This window comes from Catharus ustulatus, chromosome 24 (assembly GCF_009819885.2).
Source record: "Catharus ustulatus isolate bCatUst1 chromosome 24, bCatUst1.pri.v2, whole genome shotgun sequence".
Taxonomy (NCBI): domain Eukaryota; kingdom Metazoa; phylum Chordata; class Aves; order Passeriformes; family Turdidae; genus Catharus; species Catharus ustulatus.
The window spans coordinates 1,151,611-1,179,245 of record NC_046244.1 but is presented as its reverse complement, the minus strand read 5'-3'; the positions used below and the strand labels follow the sequence as shown (position 1 = coordinate 1,179,245).

Genomic DNA, 27,635 nt, shown 5'->3' with positions numbered 1-27,635 from the left:
GGCAGAAGAATTGTAAATGTTGCTTTTAGTGAATGCGGAATGAGGCAGGGCCAAGGAGGGGAAATTTTCCATTCGGCCTCAGCCCCGGAGAAGGGAATGCATTTTCTGCCGCCCGCGCCGCATTAGATTTCCAGAGGTGCCCGGCACCAGGTACATGTCATTAGTAACACTTTGCGTGGTAATGAATCCTTTTATTTCCCTTCCACACAGCTCATGAATACATAAAGAGCCGCTCGGAGCCGCATCTGCCTCAGCTGCGGGAGCCTCTCAGAACTTAATTCCGCATCCTCTGCAGCCGGGTGGCGAACCCAGCTGGGGCCAGCCTTAAAGGCGCAGGTGATGCCTTTTGGGGCTACCTAAACACAGAACCCAGACTCAATTAGGGGAATAAAGAGTACTTGTGTTTATTGAAGGGTCTTCAGGTGCATTTAGGGCAGATGAAGCCTCTCAGGGCTACACCCAGAAATGGACCATGGGTCACAGGTTTTCACACTTTTATAAGTTGGTCCATATGCATATTGGGGGTTAATCCTCCAAATACAGCTTCAGGTAATGAAGTCATTTACCCCAGGTTTGCTCCCCCCAACTCCCTTTTGTTTCCATTTCTGGGGGCCTGAGGCAGTGAGGTGTCCTTGATTTCCAGCCCAGAGAGGAATTGTTGTGTGTGCCCAAAATGGGAGAGCAGCAGCTGTCACTGTGTGTGGAGTTAGAGTTACACACTGCAGAACTGCAGGGTTACAAACACGTGAAAACAGCCAAGATGAACTCCTGAGGCATCACAGGGAGTTTGGCAAAACCTCCCTGAAATCCCGGCCCGGAGCAGGGAGCCATCCTTGGGTTCGCCCCGAGCATCCCCAGGGCTGGAGCTCCCTGGCCGAGCTCTGGTTTAACTAAACTCGGCTCGGTGGAACTTTGGGTGACCAGCAGAACAACCCTTCAGCAGGGAGGAGGTGATGGCCGGGGCTCCCGCAGGAATTCCAGCGGTGCGGATCCCCTGGGCAGGGGAGGGGCTGCGGTCACTGCACTTCCCTTTGGAGCCCTCGGAGTTCCTAACCACAGGAAATAACAATCAAAATCAAATTAATAAATAACACAAATATAATGATGGGAATGATAATGATGGTGATGATAATAATAATATTGATACCCCATTTTACTCTCCACACATCCCCTCGGGGCTCAGCCTCTGCAGGAGCTGCCAGAGGTGGCTCTGAGGGCAGGAGGATTCCCCAGACAAACCCTGTGTGTAAAGCTGTAACTGCACCACTTCATTAATGGCTTGTCTTCATTTTCTTCTGTCTTCACTCAGAGTCAGGATTAAAACCACAAAGATGAACTTTCTCATGTTCAGGCTTGGTTGTTTATTAAATCTTATCTAAAGTACAGAGAGTTCTGCAACACCTCTAGCTACCAGCTAAAAGTGAGCAAAATGGAGCTGAATCCAGCTGGTTACAAGGTCTTTTAAACCTAAACAGTCCAATAGAGAATTAACACCTTTATTATTTATACTTTTGACACAATAACCAAACTCCTGTGACCCTCAGTGCAGCACTGACTGTCCAACCAGAAACTGCTGCCTGAAATCATGAAGGAGGAGGAAGACAGAAAGGAGACAGCACCCCAAATCCTCTCTCTTGTCCCATACCTATTACTATATTCTAAAAACCTCAAATTGCAAACCCTTCACCATGTGCAATCACACACTTCTATTGAACTACACCCCAGTGATTTTAACTCCATCACTCAGATTTGGAGCCTTCTCCAAGGCCTCAGGTCACAGCAGTGTTCTCTAGGGGGTCAGTGCCAGAAAGCACAGAAAGCTCAGAACTCCCAGGTTTGTGGGATCCAACACCCCTGGAGTTTGGCTGGAAATGAAATTCAGCCTCAAGCCTCTGGCACCCCCAGCCAAGGCCTCAGGGACTCTCCTGAGCTCCTTCCAGCCATTCCCTGGAGGCTCTGGAGCATCCCTGCCAAGCCATCCCTGCCCCAGGGCAGCCCAGGAGCATTCTCAGCTGGAAAAGTGAGACTGGGAAGGGTTTGGAGCTTCCCAGGTGTGATGGAGCCATCAGAGAGCTGCAGCTCCCCCCAGAAATGGGAGGGTTGGAAAATGGGAGGGTGGGGAAATGGGAGGGCTGGGAAATGAGAGGGTTGGAAATGGAAAGTTTGGGAAATGGGAGGGTTGGGAAATGGGAGGGCTGGAAATGAGAAGTTGAGAAATGGGAGGTTCAGGAAACGGGAGGGTTGGAAATGGAAGGTTCAGAAATGGAAGATTTGGGAAATGGGAGGGCCGGGAAATTGGAGGTTCAGGAAATGGGAGGGTGGGGGAATGGGAGGGTTGGAAATGGAAGATTTGGGAAATGGGAGGGTTGGAAATGGGAGGGCTGGAAAGGAGCTGGCTCTGGGCAGCCTCAGCTCTTCCCAGCCTGGCCACGAGTGAGCTCGAGGGATCCTTGTTCCCCTGGAAAATGGTCAGAAATCCGGGATTCCCGGCGCGCCCAGAGCCCGCGGGCTCAGCAGGGAGAGCACGGAGCCTCCCAGCAGAGGGAATCCCTTGGGAATTCGAGCAGAGCCCGAGCCGGGGCTGGCTCTGAGCTCCGGGGCTGTTTGGGAAGCGGCTCTGGAATGGGAGCGGGGCTGGGCCAAACTGTCCCTGAGCTGTCCCCGAGCTGCGACAGGCAGGGACAGCTCGGCAGGGACAGCCTGGCCGGGGACAGCTCTGGGGACAGCTCTGGGGCTCGGGACAAGGACAGCCCGGCAGGGGACAGACCTGGAGTTGGTTGGGGACAGGGACAGCTCTGAGGGCAGCTCTGGGCTGAGAGCTGGGGACAGGGAGAGCTCCAGACTAGGGACAGCTCTGGGGTTAGGGACAGCTCTGGGGACAGCTCCAGGGCTGGGGACATCTCTGGGGACAGCCCCAGGGAGAGGCAGGGAGGAGTGGCTCTGTCCCAACACCCAGAGTGGACTCGGACTCGCTTTTCTTGCATCCCATCCCGATGGAGCTCTGGCTTCCAGCAGCGGCTTGATGGAGACACATCTGGGTTAATTTGGGTTAAAATCCGCTGAGAATGGGAATGGGGATTGGAATGGGAATGTTCCCAGTGAGGTCAGGGGTGCACGGACCCTTTGTTTGGGTTAAAGGAAGGAACTCTGGGGAAATAAACCCCAAACACCAATAAAACATCAAATCCCAATAAAAACCCCAAAGCTGAGCCCCAGCCTTACTCACGGCCCCAGGAAGGGCTGCCCTGGGCTCAGACCTATCCCAGGAATGCTCTCAGTGTTCTGGGGCCTCTCCTGGAACTCATTCCTGAATTCCCATCATGGATAAGGAATCCCCATCCCATCCCATCCCATCCCATCCCATCCCATCCCATCCCATCCCATCCCATCCCATCCCATCCCATCCCATCCCATCCCATCCCATCCCATCCCATCCCATCCCATCCCATCCCATCCCATCCCATCCCATCCCATCCCATCCCATCCCATCCCATCCCATCCCATCCCATCCCATCCCACTGCCCTGCCCTCTCTTCCTTCCCCTCCTCTCCCCTTCTTCTCCTCCTCTTCAAGAAAAAAAACTCCACAATTTTATTTTTATTTATTGAGTGCAGGCCGAGCAGCTTCAGCTCCTGCTAAAAAGCTTTTTCTTTCCCAATTATGAATAATTTCTCAGCTGAAATTATCGATCGCCTTAAAAATGCTGCTCAGCACTTCTGTGCCCTGATGCAGCTCTCCAGCCCAAAATCAATATCTGTTACTGGATATCAAGGGCTGCCAGGTTTTCCAGATGAAGGTGGGGAAAGTTAAAAGAATATGCTAATAAAAAATGAAATTATTTATAGTGGGGGCTGATTCTGAGGTTGCTCCATTGCTCCTGTCCCAGAGCTGAAAGAATGGAATTTTATTAATTAAATCATTCCCAGCTCCTTCTCAGAGCATTCAAGCACTGAACACCAGGATTTCCTCACAGACAACTCAAAAAATTCCAGATTTTGATTAAAAATCCCCTTTGGGAGCTGTGTCAGCCCAGCAGCCACAGGGGCCGCTCACCACCACCAAAAAATTGATTTTTTTGCCACAAAAATGCTCTGAATTTCCAAACTGAAATGGAACCAATCTTCCCCCTTCCCTTCTTGATGTGCTGCTGAGCAGGACATGGATCCCAGAGTGGGAATTTTGGAGTGAAAGCTCCAAATTTTGGGAGTAAAAGCTCAGAAATGGGGATGGAAGTCAATAAACATTGAGGGAACCAAGGCTGGAGGGAATCCAGTGAGGTCCCCAATTCCTGTGGGGACACTGCAGGCAGGGACAGGGATGGAAATCACAGGGAAAAGGGATTTTATTCCATGGAAAACAAGGGTTGGGAGCTGCTGCTCAGGAGAAACCCATCCCTGGTTTCCTGAAGGAGGAAAAAGGGACAAATCCACTCGAGCTTTGCCAAAATCTGCCACAAAGTGGCACAAAAACCTGGGAATGATGGGAATGATGGGAATGTTGGGAATGATGGGAATGTTGGGAACGATGGGAATGTTGGGAATGTTGGGAATGATGGGAATGTTGGGAATGTTGGGAATGAATGATGGGAATGTTGGGAATGTTGGGAATGGATGATGGGAATGTTGGGAATGTTGTGAATGTTGGGAATGTTGGGAATTTTGGGAATTATGGGAATGATGGGAATGATGGGAATGTTGGGAATGATGGGAATGAATGATGGGAATGATGGGAATGTTGGGAATGGGCAAACCAGGAGCCCAAAATCCAGGATTATCCTGCCCCACTCCAGCAAAATGGATTGAAATGATCGAAATACAGGCAAGTTCTAAACTCAAAGGGAAGAGGGAACTCCCAGCCTGGGAAAACACAGAAATCCTGGAATGGGTTGGCTTGGAAGGACCTGTAAGCTCATCCAGTGTCACCCATGGGCAGGGCCAGCACTGTCCCCATCTTGTCCTTGGACATTCCAGGGATCCAGGGCAGCCACAGCTCCTGTGGGAATCCCAGCCCAGCCTGGAGCTCTTCCCAAAACCCCACCCCAACCCCTCTGGACACGTTCTAGGGAGGAATTAAAGAAGGATAAACCCAGCCCAGCTGCACCCTCAGGCCCTGCCTGTCCTCCTGATCCAGCTTTATTTGAAGGGTTCCCTAAAAAAGAGAGAGGACAAAGGGACAGAGCTGTCCTGGGATGTGTGACCTCGTGACATCTCCATATCCAGGGAAAAACTCAGGGAGGATTCTCAATAATTATGTTTTACCCCACAAATTCCATTATATTTTCTGTATTTTAACACTGTAATTTCTGTATTTTATCCCCAAAATTCCCCTTCCTATTTCTGTATTTTACCCCTAAAATTCCCCCTATAATTTCTGCATTTTACCCCCAATTTTCACCTATAATTTCTGTATTTTATCCCCAAACTTTCCCCTATAATTTCTGTATTTTACCCCCAAAATATCCTCGTCATTTCTGTATTTTTACCCCCAAATTTCCCCTATAGTGTCTGTATTTTACCCCCAGTTTTCCCCCTATAATTTCTGTATATTACCCCCAAAATTCCCCCTATCATTTCTGTATTTCCCCCCATCATTCCCCCAGCCATTTCCATATTTTCACCCCAAAATTCCCCCTCTCCCTCCTTTCCAAGCCTTTCCTGCCTCTCCCAGCGGATTTTCCTGGAGAGGGCTGGGGAGGAAATTCCCCCCTTGCCCCCCAAATTCCAGCTCCTCCCGCGATTTCCCAATCCTGTCATTCCTGCTATCCCCACCCCTCTCCCTCCTCCTGCCCGGGGTCAGCGCCCCTCTGATCCCCCTTGTAGCCTCAGCCCTGCGAGGGGAGCATAATGGAAAAATAATTAAAAAATAAAAGGAGAGGAATCCAAGGCGGGCGCGGGGAGGGGGCGCGGGCGATGCGCGGAGCCGCCAGATAACCGGCAGATGTGATTTTTGCAGATAAGCGTAGTAATTTAGATAAATCTCGAGGCTTTAGAGCCTTTCGCTTGCGTCCCTTTTCTTTCTGTCTGATTTTTTTTTTCAATTTTATCTCGCGAGTCAAGAGGAGGGGGAGCGGGGAGGAGGGAGAGGGGGGGAGGTTTAATCTTTGGGTAGTTTTTCTTTTCTTTTTAATGTGTTTTTCCCCAGAAGGTGGGATAATGGGAGCCGCTCTCCCCCCACGCACACTCACACACTCACACACACACACGCGAGCCCGGGCTGTGTTTTTTAAAAGCAGCGGACAAAAATCAAAATATTTGAAAATGTATTTCATGGTAATTATGTCATATTTCATGGGCTGATGCCACTACTGAAAGAGAGCCTGAATGCCTTAATTTGTATAGAAATTGTAATCATTTGTTCATTTCAAGGTGAAAATTGCATTTTTTAATTTAAATTGTATCCTGCGTGATAGTCTATTATCTAGTAAAATTGTCTCCATGTCTGAATGCCTTATATGCAGCTGCAATGCTTGTTACAAATCCAGTTATATTCATAAAAGCTTTGTCCATGTCTCGGGAAATGTGAACAGTTTCTTCTGGGTTTCTTCTCTCCCTTTTTTCCTTTTTTTCCCCCCCTCTTCCCTCCCATCCTCATCCTCCCCCCTCATCCCCCTCGGATTTTTTTTTTCGTTCTCCTGTTTGAAATAAACCCAAATCTGCCATTAATAATAATTAGCCTGGCTCTGTACAAAAGGCAATCCTGGGTGGAATTCAGGGTGAGGGACGTGCAGGAATCAGCCAGGATTCCTGGATATTTCATTTATTTATTTCATTTATTTCTTTTATTTATTTATTTCCCAGTCAGCCACTTCCAGCTCTGGGAGAACTGGAGAAAAAAAATTAAAATAGGATGAGAGGAGGGAAAGGAGAAAGGAGAGAAAGGTGGAGATGAGGGAACTCAATCCCAAAGGAACAGGGAGAGCCCCTCGCTGGGGCTGAGAGAGGCATCGAAGGCAAATTTTGGGATTTTGGAGGTTTGGGAAGGAGAAGGGCACTTTGCTTGCAGCTCCTGGATTTAGGAGAATATTCCCAATATTCCCCATCCGGAGATGCCCTGTCCCACACTGGTGCCTCTCCTGGGATCTGAGCTGTTCCTGGGGGATTTTTGGGGGTGCTGGAGGGAAAGCAGAACCTGGGGAGGGAATTGTGGTGTCCGGGATCCCCCAGCACCGGGAAAAGCGGGATCTGCTCCCATCCCCCGGGGAATTCCCAGAGGGAATTGTGGTGTCCGGGATCCCCCAGCACCAGGAAAAGCAGGATCTGCTCCCATCCCCGGTGCTGCCCTGCCCCCGGGGAATTCCCAGAGGGAATTGGGGTGGAGGGAGCCACAGGGCCCCCAGACGGGTCTGCTGCACCCCCAGGGGATTGGAAGGACCTGGAAAACTCCAGGGGGGGAATTCCTGCTCCCCCAGGCTGCTTTTCCCTGGGAATGTGGATTCGGGAATGCTGCACCTCGCCCTGTTCCCTTGCCATCCCAGTCCCTCCCCCTTTCCCGGGAAAACTCCAAAAACCCCAAAAAGAGGCAGTCTGGAGCAGAATTGCTGGGAATGCTGGCCCAGGGATGAGGGAAGGGCTGGCAGGGATGTTGTGGGAATGCAGGATGAGCTCTGATGTTAAAATTCCAGGCTGGTCTGCACCAGGTGAGCGCGAGGCCTGGCTGGGCCAGGATCTTAATTACAATTAATCCTGAAAAAAGAAAGGAATGGGCCTGGTGCAGAAATCCTTCCTGAGGGATTTAATTCCCTCCTATGTCCCTGTCCCTGCTCAGAGCTCCCTGATTTTATGCAGGGCCACAGCCCAGTTTAATAAGGCCCGGGAGCTGGAACCGCTCGGGAAGCGCCGAGAGCTCCGGCTCGGGGGGAGCTGAATCCTCTGGGATCAGCAGTGGGGACAGGGATGTGGGGTGGGAGCTGGGAGTGACCCTGGGCTGCCATAAAACATCCTCTGGGATCAGGGACAGGGAGCTGGATATGGAGTGGGAGCTGGGATCACTGGGATCGGGGACAGGGACTGGATATGGGGTGGGAGCTGAGAGTGACCCTGGAGTTGTGGGATCAGTGGGATCAGGAGCAAGAAGCTGGATATGGGATGGGAGCTGAGGCTGTGGGATTGGGGACAGGGAGCTGGATATGGGATGGGAGCTGGGAATGATCCTGAGCTGCCTTTAAACATCCCTGGGATCAGCAATGGGGACAGGGATATGGTGTGAGAGATGGGAATGACCGTGGGGCTGTGGGATCACTGGAATCAGGGACAGGGACAGGGATTGGGATATGTGGTGGGAGCTGGGAGTGACCCTGAACTGCCATAAAATATCCCTGGGATCGGCAATGGGGACAGGCATATGGGGTGGGAGCTGGGGCTGTGGGATCAGGGACAGGGACCTGGATATGAGGTGGGAGCTGAGAGTGATCCTGAGCTGCCATAAACATCTCTGGGATCAGCAATGGGGACAGGAATATGGGGTGGGAGCTGGAAGTGACCCTGGGATTGTGGGATCAGTGGGATCAGGAGCAGGGAGCTGGATATGGAGTGGGATCTGGGAATTACTCTGGGGCTGTCATAAAATATCCCTGGGATCGGCAATGGGGACATGGATATGGGGTGGGAGCTGGGAGTGACTCTGGGGCTGTGGGATCACTGGGATTGGGGACAGGGAGCTGGATACGGGGTGGTAGCTGGGAATGACCCTGGGCTGCCATAAAACATCTCTGGGATCAGGGACAGGGAGCTGGATATGGAGTGGGAGCTGAGAATGACCCTGGGGCTGTGGGATCACTGGAATCAGGGCTAGGGACAGGGATATGGGGTGGGAGCTGGGGCTGTGGGATTGGGGACAGGGACCTGGATATGAGGTAGGAGCTGGGAGTGACCCTGAACTGCCATAAAATATCCCTGGGATCAGCAATGGGGACAGGGATATGGGGTGGGAGCTGGGTATGACTCTGGGGCTGTGGGATCAGTGGGATCAGGAACAGGGAGCTGGATATGGGGTGGGAGTTGAGAGTGACCCTGAGTTGCCATAAACACCCCTGGGATGAGGAATAGGGAGCTGGGAGTGACCCTGGAGTTGTGGGACCACTGGGATCAGGGACAGGGACAGGGATATGGGGTGGGAGCTGGGGCTGTGGGATTGGGGACAGGGACTGGGATATGGGGTGGGAGCTGGGAATGACTCTGGGGCTGCCATAAAACATCCCTGGGATCAGCAATGGGGACAGGGATATGGGGTGAGAGCTGGGAATGACCCTGGGGCTGTGGGATCACTGGGATCAGGGACAGGGAGCTGGACATGGAGTGAGAGATGGGAGTGACCCTGGGCTGCCATAAAACACCCCTGGGATCAGGGACAGGGACAGGGATAGGGGTGGGAGCTGGGAGTGACCCTGAGCTGCCATAAAATATCTCTGGGATCAGGGACAGGGACAGGGATAGGGGTGGGAGCTAGGCGTGACCCTGAGCTGCCGTAAAACATCCCTGGGATCAGGAATAAAGAGCTGGAATAGGGAGTTGGGAGTGACCCTGGGGCTGTGGGATCAGTGGGATCAGGAACAGGGAGCTGGATATGGGATGGGAGCTGGGAATGACTCTGGGCTGTGGGATCACTGGGATGAGGAACAGGGACTGGATAGGGGTGGGAGCTGGGAGTGACCCTGAGCTTCCATAAAATATCCCTGGGATCGGCAATGGGGACAGGGATATGGGGTGGGAGCTGGGGCTGTGGGATCAGGAACAGGGACTGGATATGGGATGGGAGCTGGGAGTGGCCCTGAGCTGCCATAAACACCCCTGGGGTCAGGGATTGGGAATGGGAGGTGCTGAAATGTGGGATCCTGCCCCAGGCTGGGCACGTTCCCTGCGGGATTTGGGAATGAGAGGTTTGGGAATGGCTGGGTTAGGGGATATGCACCTAAAATATTTACCTACAAGAATATTGATAAAATACCTAATATCCACATTAATACCTCAATAAAACACCTAAACCAAATACCTAAATAACACACCTTAAATAATGCCTAATTAAGTATCTAAAATAACATCTGGATAAATTACCTAAAATAATATGCAAATAAAATTCCTACTTAAAATACCTAAAATAATACTTACATAACATATATAGAAAAAATGCCTAAACACACCAAAAATAATACTTAAATAAGTACTAAAAAACACCATAAAAAACCTACTAAAATGATGCCTAAATAAAATACATAATGCCTAAATAAAAACCTGAATAAAATACCTAAATAAGTACCAAAAAGAGCCCTAAAAATCCCTAAAGTAATATCTAAATTAAAACCAGAATAAAGGTTGGGAGGGAGGAGTGCTGGGCTGCTGGGCTCATTTTCCCACAGGAATTCCAGGGAATTCCACTTCCAGGGATGCCCTTTGGGATGGATTTTCTGCATTCGTGAAAATCAGGATCCCAAAATGGCCCCAAAACCAACACAGAATTCCAGCTTGCCCTTGGGAATCCCTGGTGATAGAAAAAAGGGAGAGATTGAAACTGCTTTAAACCTTCCCCTAAAACATTTCAGTTTCATAAGAACCTTTTCAAATAGGTTGAATTGCTTAGTTTTAAATTAAAAGTGAGGGGAAAAAAAGTTTTCTTTAGTTTGAGCTTCAAAAAGGTTCTGAATCCCAGCTCAGAAAGGCAAAAATGTTTCTTTTTTTTCCTTCTGGGCTGTTCTTCCCTTTCCTCGCCCGCCTTCCAAAGGAAAAAGGAAAGGAATGAGGTGGGAAGGGTCTTGACATGGAAAAGAGATTTGTGTATTCCTCAAATTCCCTCTGAGAACAGAATGGGATTGCAGCATTACAGAATCATGGAACTGAAGGACCAGAGAACCATGGAATTGTGGGATTATAAAATCATGGAATCACAGAATTGCAGGATCATGGAACCATGGAACTGTAGGATTATGGAACCATAGAATTGTAGGATTATGGAACCATGGAATCATGGAATTGTAGGATTATGGAACCATGGAATTGTAGGATTATGAAATCATGGAATTGCAGGATTGTGGATCCATGGAATTGTAGGATTATGGAACCATGGAATTGCAGGATTATGGAATCATGGAATTGCAGGATTATGGAACCATGGAATTGTAGGATTATGAAATCATGGAATTGCAGGATCATGGAATCACAGAATTACAGGATTATGGAACCATGGAATCCTGGAATTGCAGGATCAGACAATCATGGGATTGTAGGATTATAGAATCATGGGTCTGCAGGATTATGGAATCATGGAATCACGAAACTGTAGGATCAGAGAACCATGGAATTGCAGGATTATAAAATCACAGAATCGTGGAATCATGGAATTATAGGATTATAGAATTATAGGATCAGAGAACCACAGAATTATAGGTTTATAGAATCATTGTACTATAGGATTATAGAATCACAGAATTGTAAAATCATAGAATCATGGGATTGTGGGATTATAAAATGACAGAATAATGGAATTGTTGGATTATATAATCATAAAATTATAGGATTATAGAATCAGGGAATAATAGAATTGTAGGATCAGACAATCAGAATTACAGGATTACAGAACCATGGAATTATAGGATTATGGAATCATGGAATTGTAGGATCAGAGAATCATGGAACTGTGGGTTTATAGAATCTTAGAAGAATAAGATTATAGAATCACAGAATTATATGATTTTTATAGAATCAGGGAATAATGGAATTGTAGGATCAGACAATCATAGAATTACAGAACCACGGAATTGTAGGATAATTAATAATGGAATCATGGAATATGCTGGGCTGGAAAGGGTCTATCGGGATCATCGAGTCCACCAGTAACTGTGAGAATATCCAGGAAAATAACGGGAATATTCAGTTTTTCTGGTTGAGAAGTTGAAAAGGAAAGTGTGAGTTCCCCCTCCAAGGGTTTCCCTACAAAACTGCAGAGCAAGGATGGAATTGTTGATATTTGGGGTTTTCCCGTGCTCGGGATTAGAATCACTCAGGACTGGGCTCCATCCAGCAGCAAAACACAGAATTCCAGGGGAATGTCAGAATTCCAGGGAAATAACAGAATTCCAGGGAAATGTTAGAATTCCAGGGGAGTATCAGAATTCCAGGGGAGTATCAGAATTCCAGGGAAATGTTAGAATTCCAGGGGAGTATCAGAATTCCAGGGGAGTATCAGAATTCCAGGGAAATGTTAGAATTCCAGGGGAGTATCAGAATTCCAGGGGAATATCCAGTGGGGAGGGTCAGAGGAGGCTGGGGAGGCACAGAGGTCTGGGGACCAGAGGGAAGAGCTGTAATTCCCAGATAATAATAATAAATAAACCCCCTAAAACAAAGCAACACCCCCCCACCTAAATCAATATAAACAATAAATAAATAAATAAACGATAAATTTTAAAATTATGTATGAATAAATAAAAATAATAAATGAATAAATGAAAAATAGTATAGAATAAATTATAACTAATAGCTATATAACTAACAAATAATAATAAATAATCAATGTCACCGTGTTTTTAGTGTCACTGTGTTTTGAATGTCACTGTGGTTATAGGGATATTGTGTGTCACCATGTTTTTATTGTCACCGTGGTTATAGTGTCACCGAGTTTATGTCACTGAGTTTGTGTCACTGTGTTTACAGTGTCACCATGATTAGAGTGTCAATGTGTTATAGATGTCACTGTGTTATAGTGTCACCAACCACGTTTCAGTGTCAGTGTGTTACAGTGTCACCGTGTTTCAGTGTCACTGTGTTTGTGTCACTGTGTTTATAGCGTCACTCATTATAGTGTCACCATTTTGTGTCACCATGTTTATATTGTCACCATGTTTGTGTCACCGTGCTATAGTGCCACCATGTTTATAGTGTCACTGTGTCTATAGTGTCAGTGTGTTTATAGTGTCACTGTGTTTCAGTGTCACCATGTTACATGTCATCATGTTTATAGTGCCACTGTGTTTTGGTGCCACCATGTTTCAGTGTCAGTGTGTTTCAGTGCGACCGTGTTTATAGTGTCACTGTGTTGTAGTGTCACTGTGTTTATAGTGTCACTGTGTTATAATGTCACTGTGTTACAGTGTCACCATGTTTTAGTGTCATGTTTCAGTGTCACCGTGTTTCAGTGTCCCTGTATTTGCGTCACCATGTTAGTGTCACCATAGCGTGACATTTTGCATCACCATGTTTATAATGTCACCGTTTTGTGTCACCATGTTTGTGTCACCATGTTTTTAATGTCACCCTGTAAGTGCCAACATGTTTATAGTTATAGTGTTATAATGTCACCGTGTTGTAGTGTCACCGTGTTACATGTCGTGTTTATAGTGTCACTGTGCTACAGTGTCACCATGTTACAGTGTCACCATGCTTATAGTGTCACCCTGTTTGTGTCACCGTGTTTCAGTGTCACTGTGTTTATAGTAGCAGTGTGTTTATAGTGTCACCATGTTTCAGTATCACCGTGTTTATAGTGGTAGTGTATTTATGGTGTGACCATGTTTCAGTGCCGCTGTGTTTATAGTGTCACTCTGTTATAGTGTCACCATGTTTATAGCATCACTGTGTTTTAGTGTCACCATGTTTTAGTGTCACTGTGTTTATAGTGTCATCATGTTTTTGTCACCGTGTTTCAGTGTCACTGTGTTATATTCTCACCATGTTTAGTGTCATTGTCACCATCTCATAGTGTCACCATGTATATTTTCAGTGTGTTTATGCTGTCACTGTGTTTCAGTGTCACCATGTTTATATTGTCACAGTGTTTCAGTGTCACTGTGTTTATAGTGTCACTCTGTTATAGTGTCACCATGTTTGTGGCATCACTGTGTTTTAGTGTCACCCTCTTTCACTGTCACTGTGTTTAGAGTGTCAGTGTGTTTATGGTATGACTGTGTTTCAGTGTCACTGTGTTTATAGTGGCAGTGTGTTTATGGTGTCACTGTGTTTCGGTGTCACTGTGTTTATAGTGTCACTCTGTTATAGTGTCACCATGTTTATAGCATCACTGTGTTTCAGTGCCACCATGTTTCAGTGTCACCGTGTTTATACTGCCACCTCGTTATAGTGTCACTGTGTTAGTGTCACCATGTTCATAGTGCTACCATGTTTGTAGTGTTACCGTGTTTTTAATGTCACCGTGTTACAGTGTCAGTGTTTATAGTGTCACTGTGTTTGTGTCGTGTTTACAGTGTCACCATGTCAGAGTGTCACCATGTCTATAGTGTCACCCTGTTTTTAATGTCACTGTGTAACAGTGTCAGCGTGTTTATAGTGTCACCGTGTTATAGGGTCACTGTGTTTATAGTGTCACCATGTTTCAGTGTCACCCTGTTTGTGTCACTGTGTTTATAGTGTCACCGTGTTTTTAATGTCACCCTGTTTTAGTATCTGGACAAACGGGATCCCTTCCCTGCCACCCCTGGATGTGACCCTGTGGTGTGCAGCGCTCGGTGCTGCCCTCAGCAGCAGCTCCTGCTTTTCCCTCCAAAAAATCCAGCAGGTCCTGGTGGGGTGAGGGTGAGAAGGGGCTCCTGGCAGATCCCGAACACGATTCCCACAGGAATCTCACGGGAGGGATCCAGGCTGGGGCTGGGGATGGTTCCCACATGAGGCTGAGCCTCTCTGGCCATAGTTACAGTGATACTGGGGTTCGGGGCAGCACGGTGCCCTCAGCTGCACCCCAGAGCTGGGGTTCCCCCTCATCCCTTCCAGGTTTGCCAGGGATCCCCAGTGAACCCCTCAGAGCCCCCCAAATCTCCACCCTGGGGGTTCCCCAGTGCCAGCCCCATCCAGGCTGGGCCTTTGGCTCAAGGCTCCCCCAGTTTCCTGTTCTCCTCAGAAATGTGGACTGTCCTGGCACTGGGAGCACCTGGGGGGTTTGGGGGTCTCAGAGAGGGACTGGACCAGGGGGTGCAGGTGAGGGGGGGCAATCCCAAAGCCCTCGGGCTTCTCCTGAGCCAGGGGCAGATCCCAGGCTGGCAATTCTGGCCCTTTATGCTCCCCAAACCCAAACCCAGGAGTGTCCACCCCACATTTGCTGTTTCCAGTCCCACATTTGCTGTTTCCAGTCCCACATTTGGTGTTTCCCATCCCACACTGGGTGTTTCCCATCCCACATTAGGTGTTTCCCACCCCACACTGGGTGTTTCCAGTCCCACATCTGGTGTTTCCCATCCAGGGGTGACCCCACCAAGCTTTGAGGGGCCACACTGTCCCCTCCGAGGAGGGCCAGCCCCAGAAAACCCCCAGCAGACCCAGGCTCCGCGTGGCTTGGCTGGAGATCAGGTCCAGTTCCAGGGAGCCAAAACCGCTCCAGGCGGGTGCCTGAATCCAGAGCTTTGTTCTCGAGGTTCATTCCTGCTGTGGAGCCCCCAGCCCTGCATCCCCCACAATTTTGGGAATATTTTTCCACTTCTTGGTGCCAAGCCTGGTGTTTAACAAGAGCCAGGTGTCTGCAGAGCTGGGAGTGGAGCGGCCGGGCCCAGCCCGGCCCAGCTTGGCCCGGACCAGCCCAGCCCAGCCCAGCCCAGCTTGGCCCAGCCCAGCCCAGCTCGGCCCAGCCCAGCCCAGCCCAGCCCAGCCCAGCCCAGCCCAGCTCAGCCCAGCCCAGCCCAGCCCGGCCCAGCTCAGCCTGGCCCAGCCCAGCTCAGCCCTACCCAGCTCAGCCCAGCCCAGCCTGGCCCAGCTCAGCCCTGCCCAGCTCAGCCTGGCCCAGCTCAGCCCAGCTCAGCCTGGCCCAGCTCAGCCCGGCCCACCCCATCCCATCCCATCCCATCCCATCCCATCCCATCCCATCCCATCCCATCCCATCCCATCCCATCCCATCCCATCCCATCCCATCCCATCCCATCCCATCCCATCCCAGCTCAGCCCAGCCCAGCCCAGCCCAGCCCAGCCCAGCCCAGCCCGGCCCGGAGCTGCTCCAGATCAATGGATAAAGGCTCAGTTGTGTTGTGAACAGGCCGGGAAATCATCCCCGCCCCAAAATTCAAGGTTTTTTAAATGTATTTGCCCAGCTTTCCCACCTTGCTGTGGTTTTGTTGTTTTTTTGTTTTTTTTTTTTGAGGGAAAACAGCTGGAATTTGCCTGGGTGCGTTGGATATCCCCGAGGTTCCTGGTACGCCAACAACCCAAAAAAGGCACTTGGGATAAATTTTTTTTTTTTTTTTTTTTAATGTATAACAGTTATGCCTGAGTTACAGAAAGACACCTACAGGCAGCAGGTAGTTAAAGCAAAACCAGTTTCTCTTCCTACTAAATCTACTCCATATAGCTGAATAAATTATGGTGCGGTTCCGTATTTACACACCCGGCGCACGGCCCAGAGCAGACGGCGATGAGGCGAACACAGAAGCGACAATCCCGCAGGAATTGGGGGACAGGGAAAGCCCTACAGCGCTAGGGGGACCCGCGGGGTGCCGGGGGAGCAGGTTAGAAGCGTTAAATACACAAAGGAGCCCATCTGCTGTGGCTGTGCCGGGTGGGACGGGGCTGGGGGGACAAAGGAGCCCCCGCGGGGTCAGTGCTGTCCCCCGGGGGTGGCAGGGGACACGGCTGGTCTGGGAGAGCCATGGAGCTGGGAGAGCGTCCCTGGGCATGGCTGACTCTGGTTGGGGTCATTTCTGCTGTGGCCACCTCTGGTTGTGTTCACATCTGGCTGTGGCCACCTCTGGCTCTGTCCATCTCTGGCCATGGTCATCTCTGCTGTGGTCATCTCTGACACATCCATCTCTGTCTGTGTCCTGTCCATCTCTGGCCGTGTCCACCTCTGGTCGAGTCCCTTGGTCCCTTGCTCTGGATGAAGCCTTGGGCGATTTTTGGTCTCCCAGAGTTAGCAACAGCTGAGGAACCGCTTGGTCATTGTTGGGTGGCCCCAGGTGGCCACAGGCAGGTTCTCACTGTCCAGCTCTCCAGGTTTGGTCCCCCTTGGTGGCCCCAGGTGGCCACAGCCAGGTTCTCACTGTCCAGCTCTCCAAGTTTGGTCCCTGTTGGTGGCCCCAGGTGGCCCCAGGTGGCCACAGCCAGGTTCCTGCTGTCCAGCCCTCCAGGTTTGGTCACTGTTGGGTGGCCCCAGTGGCCACAGACAGGTTGTCACTGTCCGGCTCTCCAGGCTTGGTCCTTGTTGGTGGCCCCAGGTGGCCCCAGGTGGCCCCAGCCAGGTTCCCAGTCCGACTGTCCTTGTCCTGTCCCAGCTCCAGGCCCTCCCCCGGCCGTGTCCCCTCCCCATCCCATCCCACCCCCCGAGTTTGTCTCTCGTCAGCAGAGCTGAGGTTGGCAATCCATGAAACAAAACTGAACCAACAGAACAAAACCAAAAGTTACTTTTGGCTTTCATACATGAACAAAAGGAAGAAACAAAAAAAAAAAAGACAAAAAAAAAAGAAAAAGGAAAAAAAACCCGAAATCAACCCCATCCCACCCCAAAGATTCTGGAATGTCTTTTGAAAACACACAATAGGCAAATTTCTACAGTTCATCCCCCCATCCCTTTTTTCTTTTTTTTTTTCTATTTTAAAATTTTTCTTTCTTTTTTTTTTTCTTTTTTTCTTTTTTTTAACTATCACGGCACTCACTGTGGTTTTGATTTTTTTTAGTATATATAAAAAAAAAGTCAACTTTCTATAAACATACAGCACATGACCAAATTTCCCAACTAAATTTACAAAGTGCGACCACGAGGGGAAGGTCAGAGAAGAGCTATTTTGTTCCTCTAGGAATTCTATTTACAGCAGTGCCCGGCTGCCCACGGACTTTCTGGGGAAGGGGATTGGCAGAGAGGTTTCTGCAGTGCTCCCTCTTTTTTATTTTGGGGTTTTTTTTGGGGTCCTGCCCTCGGGTGAGGCGGCCAGGCCCGGCTGTCCATTGGTGAGGAGGGGAGATAAGAGAGGAGATCAGAGCAGGAGCAGCAGCCAAGCGGTTCTGTGGAATGATGGAAACTTTCCTTGTGGCTGAGCAGGAGGCCAGGAGGGTGCTGGGTCGGGAATTCCAGCAAGGAGCAGGATTGGCATGGTGGAATTCCAGCAGGGAGCAGGATTAGCACAGTGGAATTCCAGCAAGGAGCAGATATTGGCACGGTGGAATTCCAGCAAGGAACAGGGCTCAGTCAGGAAGGTGCCCCCAGCTGAGGATCGTCAGTGTTTGGCCTCTGAAATGTTGTTAAATCTGAAATGTTGTTAAATATTGTTATTTATCAGGAAATCTCTCATTTTAGCAGTTCCTGTGGATGGTGCCCAGAGAAACTCCAGCAGGTGCTTCCATCACGGCGTGGAGACAGCCCTGGATCCCTTCGGGGCTCCTGCTGGGAAGGACATTTCAGCCAGGACTGGAATTCTGCAGGGTTCCCTTTTCCTTTAGAGCACAAACCCCACAAACCAGCAGAGGTTTCACTGCTCCCCGAGATTTCCAGAGCACAGCAGGGAGAGGTCTCGGGGTCACCCGACCAGCCCAGGGCATTGGGGCTGCCCTGTCCCCTCTGGGGTTTGTGTCCCTTTGGCCTCTCTCGCACGCGCTGCCCCCAGGAGAGGAGGTGGGAATGGAATTGCTCCCAAACTCTGGGATCCAGGGAATGTTTGGACTCTGTGTTGGGATTTCTGGAGAACTGAGCCTCAGGATTCTGCTCCTGTGTGAGAGGTGCAGGAAAATCCCTCTGGGAATGTCGAGCCTGCGCTGCCAGAGCCGGGAAGCAAAGCTGGCGTGGCTCTGATGGGACACTGGGAATCCAGGACAGGTGAGCTGGTCCAGGTGGCTGCAGGGACAGTGGCCCTGGTGGCTCGTGATGAATGGCGGCAGAGGAAGAGCCCAGGGAGATGTTCCAGATGTTCCAGCTGCCAGAACAGGTTCAGTTGGGTTGGGAATGGGGGGAGAGGCAGAATGGAGGATGAGGGGAGGCTCCTTCAGCAGCCAGAGCAAAACTATTCCCACCATGGGGTCCCTCGGTGCACAAAGGCAGAAATTTGCTGTGAAAGCAGATAACTGAAGGGGTTCAGGGCATCACAAACCCTGACAGCCCCTGGGGACATGGAACTGCCTGTGGGGACGCAGAACTGCCTGTGGGGACACTGTGATGCCTTCATGGTGACTTGGGGATGACCTGGGTTTGTCTGAGTAGGGACAGGAGGTGACACAGGCAGGAGAGAAGAAAAGGTGTGGGGGGGATAAATCCAGAGAACAGGAACAGCTTGGAGGGGGGGAGAGAGAGACATGCTCCAGCAGCAGAGGGAAGCTGGGCTATGCTGGGAGATGGATGGATGGATGGATGGATGGATGGATGGATGGATGGATGGATGGATGGATGGATGGATGGATCTCCAGCTTTCTCCCAGCAGTGATAACACGAATGCCTCAGGAAGGTGAATCTCATCCCTGCAGTGTGGAGAGGGGCAGCTGGAAGCACCTTCCCACCCTGGCTGCTGCAGAAACCTGTCAGGTCCTCTGTCTTGGCTCCATGTTCACTCCTGGTCAGGGCAGCACCTCCAGACCTGGCTCCCATCCATCTCTGGCCAGGGCAGCACCTTCAGACCTGGCTCTGTTCCCTTCCAGGTGACTCCCGTGGCAGAACCCGGCTCTGCTCACTGAGTTCCTGGCCATGCCCTCTTGTCTTCGCTCCTTTGGCCAGCTGAGGGACAGCAGGGCCACCAGGAGCCCTGCCCATGTCCCCAGGGTTTCTCTGCAGCCCCTCCTCGTGCCAGGCCAGCTCTGTCCCCACTGTCCCCGCTCTGCTGCCGTGTCCTGGCGGTGACAGTCAGGTCTGGGATGGTCCCTCAGAGAAGTGAATGTTTCCTGTGCCCTTTGTCTCTGCTCCTCCTGCAGCTGTTGGTGTTTCCCCAAGGTCCCAGGCTGGCTGGAATCCCATCCTGCCCCTGCTCAGCAGAGATCTGGCCCGTCCAGCCCTGCTTTGGGAAGCCACCGGTGAGAAGGGAGGGTAAGGCTGGCCTGGGGAAATTTGCTGTCCCTTGAATAAATGTTCTTCTGCTTTCGTTTGTCTTTGTGGTTGGTTGGTTTGTTTGTTTGTTTTTAACAAGTCCTTATATTTGGTCCATAGGTCTTCTGTGGTCCCAATTTACATCACCCTTAATGCTCAGCTTGGTTATTCCTTCCTATACAACATTCACCAAATTTACAGCAACAGAAAGAAAAGGGGAAAAAAAGGGGAAAAAAAAAGGAAATATTTCTTTTACAAAGAAAACAAAAAAGCGCTCAATTTGGCTTTGACTATGCCAGCTACCTAGGGAATGCAAAGTCCTGGAGTGTGGGGGAATGCCGTGGCCAGGGGCTTTGGAGGGGCGGCTGGGGTTGATAAATGCACCCAAGCCGTTGTCTCCGGCCACAGGAGGAGCCAGGCCCCAGGGGCCGGACTTGCCTCTGGAATGCTCTGGAGGAGCTGGATGCGGGGAGAGCTCCCCCCTCGTTCCCATCTCCGGGCAGCTGGGGTGGAATGGGTCGGGAAGGATCCCCGGGAGCCGTGGGGGTCTCCAGAGGGCTCTCGTGGTGTCACGTCGGGCTCTCAGTAAGCCTGGCCCGTCTCCACCGGCAGCAGCCCCAGCACGGCCGAGTGCTCGCCCAGCTTCATGCGCCGCTGCGTGGACAGGCTCACGTTCTTGGCCAGGTAATCCACGGCGGCTGTGGGGGGAAAAGGGACAGTGAGGACACGGGGCACCTTCGGTGACCAGGACATTCAGCCCTGCAGGACAGCGGGGACAGCTCGGGGCTGTCACACACACCAAGGACCTCCTGCAATGGATGCAGAGCTGGGATGGGACTGTCACACACACCGGGGACCTCCTGCTGTCCTGGGATGGACTCAGAACCGGGATGGGACTGTCACACACACCAGGGACCTCCTGCTCTCCCGGGATGGACTCAGAGCTGGATGGGGCTGTCACACACACTGGAGACCTCCTGCTGTCCCAGGAAGGTCTCAGAGCCGGGATGGAGCTGCCAGGACCAGGACAAGCCCTGCTGGGGCTCAGCACAGCCAAGGGCAGGGGAGGCCCTTGACTCTCTCTGTGAACACCTGAAAAGACCTGAAATTCCACCATGGAAAAAGGGGCTTCTGAGGGTTCGGGATAAACCTTCCAGGCTCCCGCCCTCGGTGGTGCTGCTGGAAGTGATTCCAGAGGTTTCGGTGGAAATTCCCCAGGTTTGGGCTCGGATCTGCCTCGCCCAGTGCTGACTCCCGGCTGTGAGCTCTGCCTGCCTCCCTTCATCCCACGGAAAACCTCTTCCCTCTTCCATCTGGGAAGGGAGAGCAGCCCCAGCCGAGGAAGGGACGGGAGGTCCCAGCTCCCCCGGCTGCCCCGGAGTGAGGGGACAGGGCTGGGACAGGACGGTGACACTGCTCATTAGCCGGGCTTCAGTCAAAGTCCCCCTTCCCGCCTCTAATGGCCCCAATTAGATTAATCAGGAGCTGGCAGGAGCTGCCCGATCGGTGCCAATGAGTAAACAAATCTCAGCCATCAACGTCCTGTCAGCGGCGGGCCCCAGAGGAGCCCCTTCCACGCACCAATCCTGATTAGACTTGGCAGATCCATTAGAATTCCCTTCACGCTCCCGCGTTCCATCACCGGCATCATTAACACGGCCCCGGCCTCTGGGAGCGGCGGCTCCGCCGGCCCCGCTCCCTCCGGCTGGGCTGGAGCGGTTCTGGGAGCGGGAGAGATCCGGGATAACCCAGAGGGACAGCACCTGGCTCGGGAATGGATCCCGGGATAACCCAGCGGGAGCAGCATTCCCGATCCCGGGATAACCCAGCGGGAGCAGCATTCCCGATCCCGGGATAACCCAACGGGAGCAGCATTCCCGATCCCGGGATAACCCAGCAGGACAGTCCCAGGCTCAGGAATGGATCCCGGGATAACCCAGCGGGAGCAGCATTCCCGATCCCGGGATAACCCAACGGGACAGCCCCAGGCTCGGGGATGCTCACTGTGGTGCCTTCACCTTCCGCAGGTTCTGCTCTCACCCAGGACTTCCCCGCTCGCTCTCCTGGTGTTCCAGGGAGCCCCGGGGAGGGCTGGCCCTGAGGGGCTGCAGGGACAGAGGGATTTCACTCCGGGTGTGCGGTGGTGGCTCTGTCCCTGCTGTCACCAGCGCTGGGAGGTGCTGGGGGCTGAGCAGCTGGTCACGGGGGTTGGAAAAGCCCTCTGAGATCACCGAGTCCAGCGCTGAACCCAGCACTGCCCACCCCATCCCCAAACACTGTCTGCGAGCCCTGGATCCATTTCTGGGGACAATTTCAGGGATGGTGTCTCCCTGGGCAGCCCATGCCTGAGCACCCTTTCCCTGCAGGAATTTCCCCCAAAATCCAACCTGAACCTCCCCTGGGGCTCTTCGGGGCCGTTTGCTTTTGTCCCATCCCTCAGAGCCCGACATCCCCCAGCTCCAACCTCCTGCCAGGCTGGGAATTCGATGGACACCCCACCCTCCCAAAAATCCCCGAACATTTCCTCCTGGGCCAGTGGGAAGAGCCCACAGGCAGTGGGGAATCCCAGGCCAGAAATCAGGGATGGGGTTTGTTGGTTTAATGTGACAGAAGCCAAAATAAACCCGGAGATTTAGGGAAGGTGCTCTGGGTGTTTGTTTGTTTAAGTGAGAGGGAAAGTGAGGCTCGGTTTATTTTTGTAGAACTGGGAATAAGGAGAAGTGGGAGGAGAGGGAATTTCTGCAGGCCAGGTCCAGAGGCCACCAAAGCCACCGAGCTCTGATTCCCAAATTTTGGGTTTGTCACAGAGAGGCTGCCCCAACACCATAACCCCCTTCACATAACATCATTTATATTAATTACATTATATATTATATATACCATTACATGATGTATAATCCAAATGATACTTTGTACCATGTAATTAATGTATTTCATCACCTAAAAGGAGTTTTGATGCTCTTGTGCCACATCAGAGAAGGAAGGAACACCCGATCTCAATAAATGACCTCGTGGAGGTCACCTCACCCCGTTGGGCATTTAAACAGAATTTGGAGGGAAGTGAAGAATCCAGAAGGAGAAGGAATTGGAATTATCTGCAAAGCACAACAGGCACCGGGAAAGGCAGGAAAAAACCTCGTTATTCCAAGGTCAACTGCACGTGAGGGGCTGCTCTCACCAGCACTAATCACCAAGGCAAACTGCCGAGAGCTCGTCACGATCGGTGCGACAGAAATCGGGACGGGGAACCCAGGAAACAACACAAAAATTCCTGCAGCAAAGCGAGACAAACCCTCCTTTCTCCTTCCCCCTCTCTCCCAAACACAGCTCGTCCCCTTATTTTATTTTTTACACACATGGGTGTGACTAACGCCTCGCCCAAGGGAATCTTTATTGGAAATACATGGTATCGGAATTTGTTTAAGATTTTTATCAATAGCACGTGTGTCCAGCCCCGCATCCAGAAGCGAGGGGAAGGTCGAGGGGTCACAGATCAAACTCCCGACAAACAAAAAGAGGAGGGGCGGGGGGGCCGCTATTGATCCCGTCTGCCGCCACAGCCGGTTCTCATTGAGGCCGCGGCGTTCAGGACATTAAAGGGCTGTGAGGAGAGCGGGGCCGGAGCCGCGGCCGAGGGAGGAAAGGTCAGCGAGGACACGCGGGGGCAGCGGGAGCGCGCCCGCAGGAAGAGGATGCACCTTTAACCCTCGCGGGGTCAGCGGCGCTGCCAGCGGCCGGGGCAACGCGGCAGGTGAGAACAGCGAGGGGTGGCACTGTCACCCCCCTGGCCACGAGGGATGGCCCTGTCACCCCTGGCCAGGCTGTCCCTGTCACCCTCGGCCACGAAAGGTGTCCCTGTCACCTGGCCAGGATGGCCCTGTCACCCCCGGCCACGAGAGGTGCCCCTGTCACCCTGCAGGGCTGTCCCTGTCACCTGGCCAGGGTGTCCCTATCACCCAGCAGGGACAGCACCCCTGACTGGGCTGTCTCTGTCATCCGTGGCTGGGCTGTCCCTGTCACCCAACCAGGACAGCTCCCACTGGCCAGGCTGTCCCTGGAGACAACACCCGGGCTGAGCTGTCCCTGTCCAAGGGACAAGCTCAGAATCCCAGTTCTAGCTCTAAGGACAGGCTCAGGATCCCAGTCCCAGTTCTAAAAGCAAGCTCAGGATCCCAATCCCAATTCTAAGAGCAAGCTCAGGATCCCAGTCCCGGTTCTAAAGGCAAGCTCAGGATCCCAATCCCAGCTCTCCCAGAGCCCCAGCCCAGCTGATGAACACATTCTGTAGGAAAAGCCCTGGGCTGGGGAGGGCAGGGCAGGCAGGAACACCCTGGGATTTACAAATCCCAGATTTGCCCTGGCTGAGCAGGGTGAGCCAGTCCTGCACCTTTTGGAGCAGCGAGAACTGGGGAGGGAGAAGGGGCTGGGAATTGCTGTTTGCTGATGGGAAGGTCTCACCTAAAACATTTCACTGGGGCTTTCAGATTCGGCTGTGAGGGGAGGAGCAATCCACGAGCAGATTCCCTTTTTTACCTCCAGCAGGACAAACACCCACGGGTCTCACACCCAACAGAGAGCATTTGGGTGTAGAAATCGGTGTATTCAACTGTAGAAATTTTGTAGAAATTGGTGTATCCAGTCCCCCATCCCCTCCCTCACTCCTGTCATTTCCTGGGGAGTGGGAATTCCTCCCAGCACTTACTCTGGCCGTACTGGCCGTACTGGTAGCCGGCCACGGGGTCCACGCTGTAGCTGGTGGTGCTGTAGGTGGGGGGACAGTAGGACTGCGAGGTGGGGAGGCTCTCCACGGACTTGATGGAGTCGCTGCGCTGGCTGCAGCTGGCCGAGATGGAGTTGGTGCTGTCCAGGCCGCCGTGGAGGGGAGAGATGGAGAAATCGGCCTGGGGCTGAGGAGGGACTCCGCTGGGGTTGCTCAGGATGCTCATCACCTGCAGAGACACCGGAGGCACCGTCAGGGGCCGGGGGGGAGGAAAAAAAGGCCACAAAAACGGGGCTTTGGGATGGGCAGAGCCCCAGTGGGGCTGGCAGGGTGGGAGAGCCGAGCTCTGCTCCCACTAAACCCCGGGGCTCTCCCTGGAGCCCTGAACGGGGAGGATGGAGCGGCTCCTCCTCAGCCCACTCGGGTTTTAGGGATGTTTTTTTGCCCGGCCAGGGATGAGCACAGGAAAACCAGGAGAAAATTCCCAATTTTCCTAAAGGGACGCTGAGGACGACCCCGTTCTTGGGAAGTCAGATTTGCAAAGGTCCCCAAGTGAAGCAGATCAAACCCTCGCTGGCTTTGATGCAGCTCCAGGGCCTGAAATTTCCGAGTTCTCTCTGCCCCCAAATGCTAAAGGGTAACAGGTCCTGGTCCAGCTCATTTCAGTGCTCGCTTGGAAAATGTAATTAAATTTGCACACAAAAAAATCTTCTTGCTTTGAGACCTGAACCAGATGAACTAATTGGGTTTTTGTTGGTGTTTTTGTTTTTTTAATTTTTTTTTCCTTTTTTTTTTGGTAGTAAAAATGCCAGATTTGTTCCCGGGGCTGAGCTGGGGGTAAGGCTCTGCCCTTCACACGGGGGATCAGCAGAATTTCCCCGGGGTAATTCCGAGTTAAGGGTGGAAAGGGCTCGCAGGGGAAGGTTCCTGAAGCCTCTCGGTCGTGTCGGAGCTGGGGCGGGGGCAGAGGGACCCGGGGACCGAGGGTCACCTCGGGGGGCCTGCCCGGCGCTCAGATGCCGAGCGGCTCCAAATCTCCGAATTTAGCATAACCTTATTGACATCAATTAAAGTGGCAAATTGGAAATATTTGGAGCCTGGCAAGTGGTAAAATGAGCCCTTTATCCGCCAGCAGCGGCCTGGTGAGCTTTTGTGCCGGTGCTGCATTCTCGGGAAGGACACTGGGGGGGTTTATGGGGCCGGGGCTCCCCTTCCTGCTCACCCCGACACCTTCCCGGCCCCTCCTCCGTGCCCCAGCGGGCTCCGGGGTGAATGCCCAGCCACGAGCTGGCCTCTGCTTTCTAAAGCATCTCCTCCTCCCCCCGGAAGGGCTCGGCAGCGCTGCTAAGATGCTTTGCCTTGATGGAAAATCCCCTCCCCGGGAGGAGAATTTGTCCGGGAGGGGAATTCGGGAGCGGGGGGGCAGGGGGTGTGACCGGACCCCCGTGGAGGGGGAGGGGGTTGGTTAAAATCCTGGAAAATCCATCCGAGTCCGAGAGCTGAGCTGGGGTGTGGGGCTGGGGCAGGGCAATGAGGTTTGAGAGAGGGAAGAGCTCGTTCCCTCCCCCCCACCCCAATTCGGCCTCGTTCCCTGCCCCCCTTTCCAATTCGGGCTCGCTCCCCGCCCCCCCCCCCCCCGCCCCAATTCGGGATCGTTCCTCTCCCCCAAATTCGGGCTCCCTCCCCCCCAATCCGGGCTTACTGACCCCTCCTCCTCCAGCCTTTCCACTCTGCACCGAGCTCAGACTTCTCAGCTGCTCCCCCAAAGTTAAACCCGGCTCAGCTGTCTCCATACCGAGCTTAGCTCAATCGGCTCTGCAGAGTCCCCGGCACAGCTCGGGGTGGGGATTCAGCCCCGAGGTGCCTCCATGAAGATGTTCAGCCCTAAAAATGTGCCCGTGGAGCTCCCTGGCCGTGCCAGCCCAAGGACTGGGAGATGAGAGAAAAGAGCGTTTGACGCTCAGGAGAGTGGATTAATCCAGGATTGGGGTGCTGTCCTGTCCTGGGGGGTGCAACACAGACCCCTCCAGACTCTGCAGGAGTGGGGAAATCACGGCAGGGATGAAATCACCTGCACAATGATTTGTGGGCTCCCCTAAAGCAGGGTCACCAGCCCTGATCTGGCTCAGCCCAAGTCCCCTCAGTTCAGGGCAGCTCTGGGCTGGAGCATCCCCTGGGCTGGAGGAGCTGGATCTGTGTCCTGAGGGACACCCAGGACCCTCAGCTCAGCCCCCGGGCACGGCTGGGGTGAATCCACGAGCAGAACCATGTGTTTAAAACAGCAAAAACGCAGAAAACACAAACGTGGGGACTGTGAGTTATTTCTGGGAACTGCTCCCTCTCTCCTCGCTGCTCCTGAGCTGTCCAGGCCTGGAAGTGCTGCCTGGCTGGGGATGTGAGCCCGCTCAGCCCAGCCCTGCAGGTGCAGAGAGGATTTTGTGCTCTGGAAGCACTCAGGGAGCAGCGGGGTTTGTGCTGCTCTCCCTCCCGGCCACGGCCCCGGCAGTGCCTCAGCTGCTTTTTATTACCCCGAGAAAAGAAACGGCTCCCCAAGCCAGCGAGAGGCACATTAACACTTCCTTTTAGGAAAAAAGGGGGATGTAAAGCAAGGCTGGCAAATGAAACCCAGATTCACACTCCAAATTCAGGGAGCGGGGCAGATGCTTCCACAGATCCTGCTGGAAAAAGGAATTGGCTTCAATCAGTGGGAATCAGGAGCAGTTCCTGATCTCAGCTCTGCCCCTGGAGTCACTCAGCTCCACCAGCACCAGGCTGTGGAGTCCCAGTCCCTGCTCCCCCTCCAGAATCCCTGCAGGGACAGCTCAGCCTGGCCTGAGGCCTCCTACAATGGATGGGCTGAATTTCCCTCTGGAATTCCATGGGGGAGCATCAGGACACTGGGATTCCCTCCCAGGCCTGAATTTCCCTCTGGAATTCTGTGGGGGAGCATCAGGACACCCGGATTCCCTCCCAGGCTGCACAGGCCAGAGGCTGG

The 27,635-nt window shown here is 52.4% G+C and overlaps 1 protein-coding gene across 9 annotated transcripts in view; it reads right to left on the bottom strand.

Moving 5' to 3' along the window:
- Positions 1–17,244: 17,244 nt before the first annotated feature.
- The window catches only part of PAX7 (paired box 7), a 110,503-nt gene continuing 100,112 nt past the window's right edge, over positions 17,245–27,635 (bottom strand). For all 9 annotated transcript variants that reach the window (XM_033079690.2, XM_042779957.1, XM_033079693.2 and 6 more), the window contains 2 exons: positions 24,623–24,869; positions 17,245–20,618 (listed from right to left, as the gene is read on the bottom strand). In XM_033079690.2, coding sequence (XP_032935581.1) covers positions 20,503–20,618; positions 24,623–24,869 — 363 coding nt within the window. In that variant the 3' untranslated portion in view covers positions 17,245–20,502. The remainder of the gene's footprint in view (positions 20,619–24,622; positions 24,870–27,635) is intronic.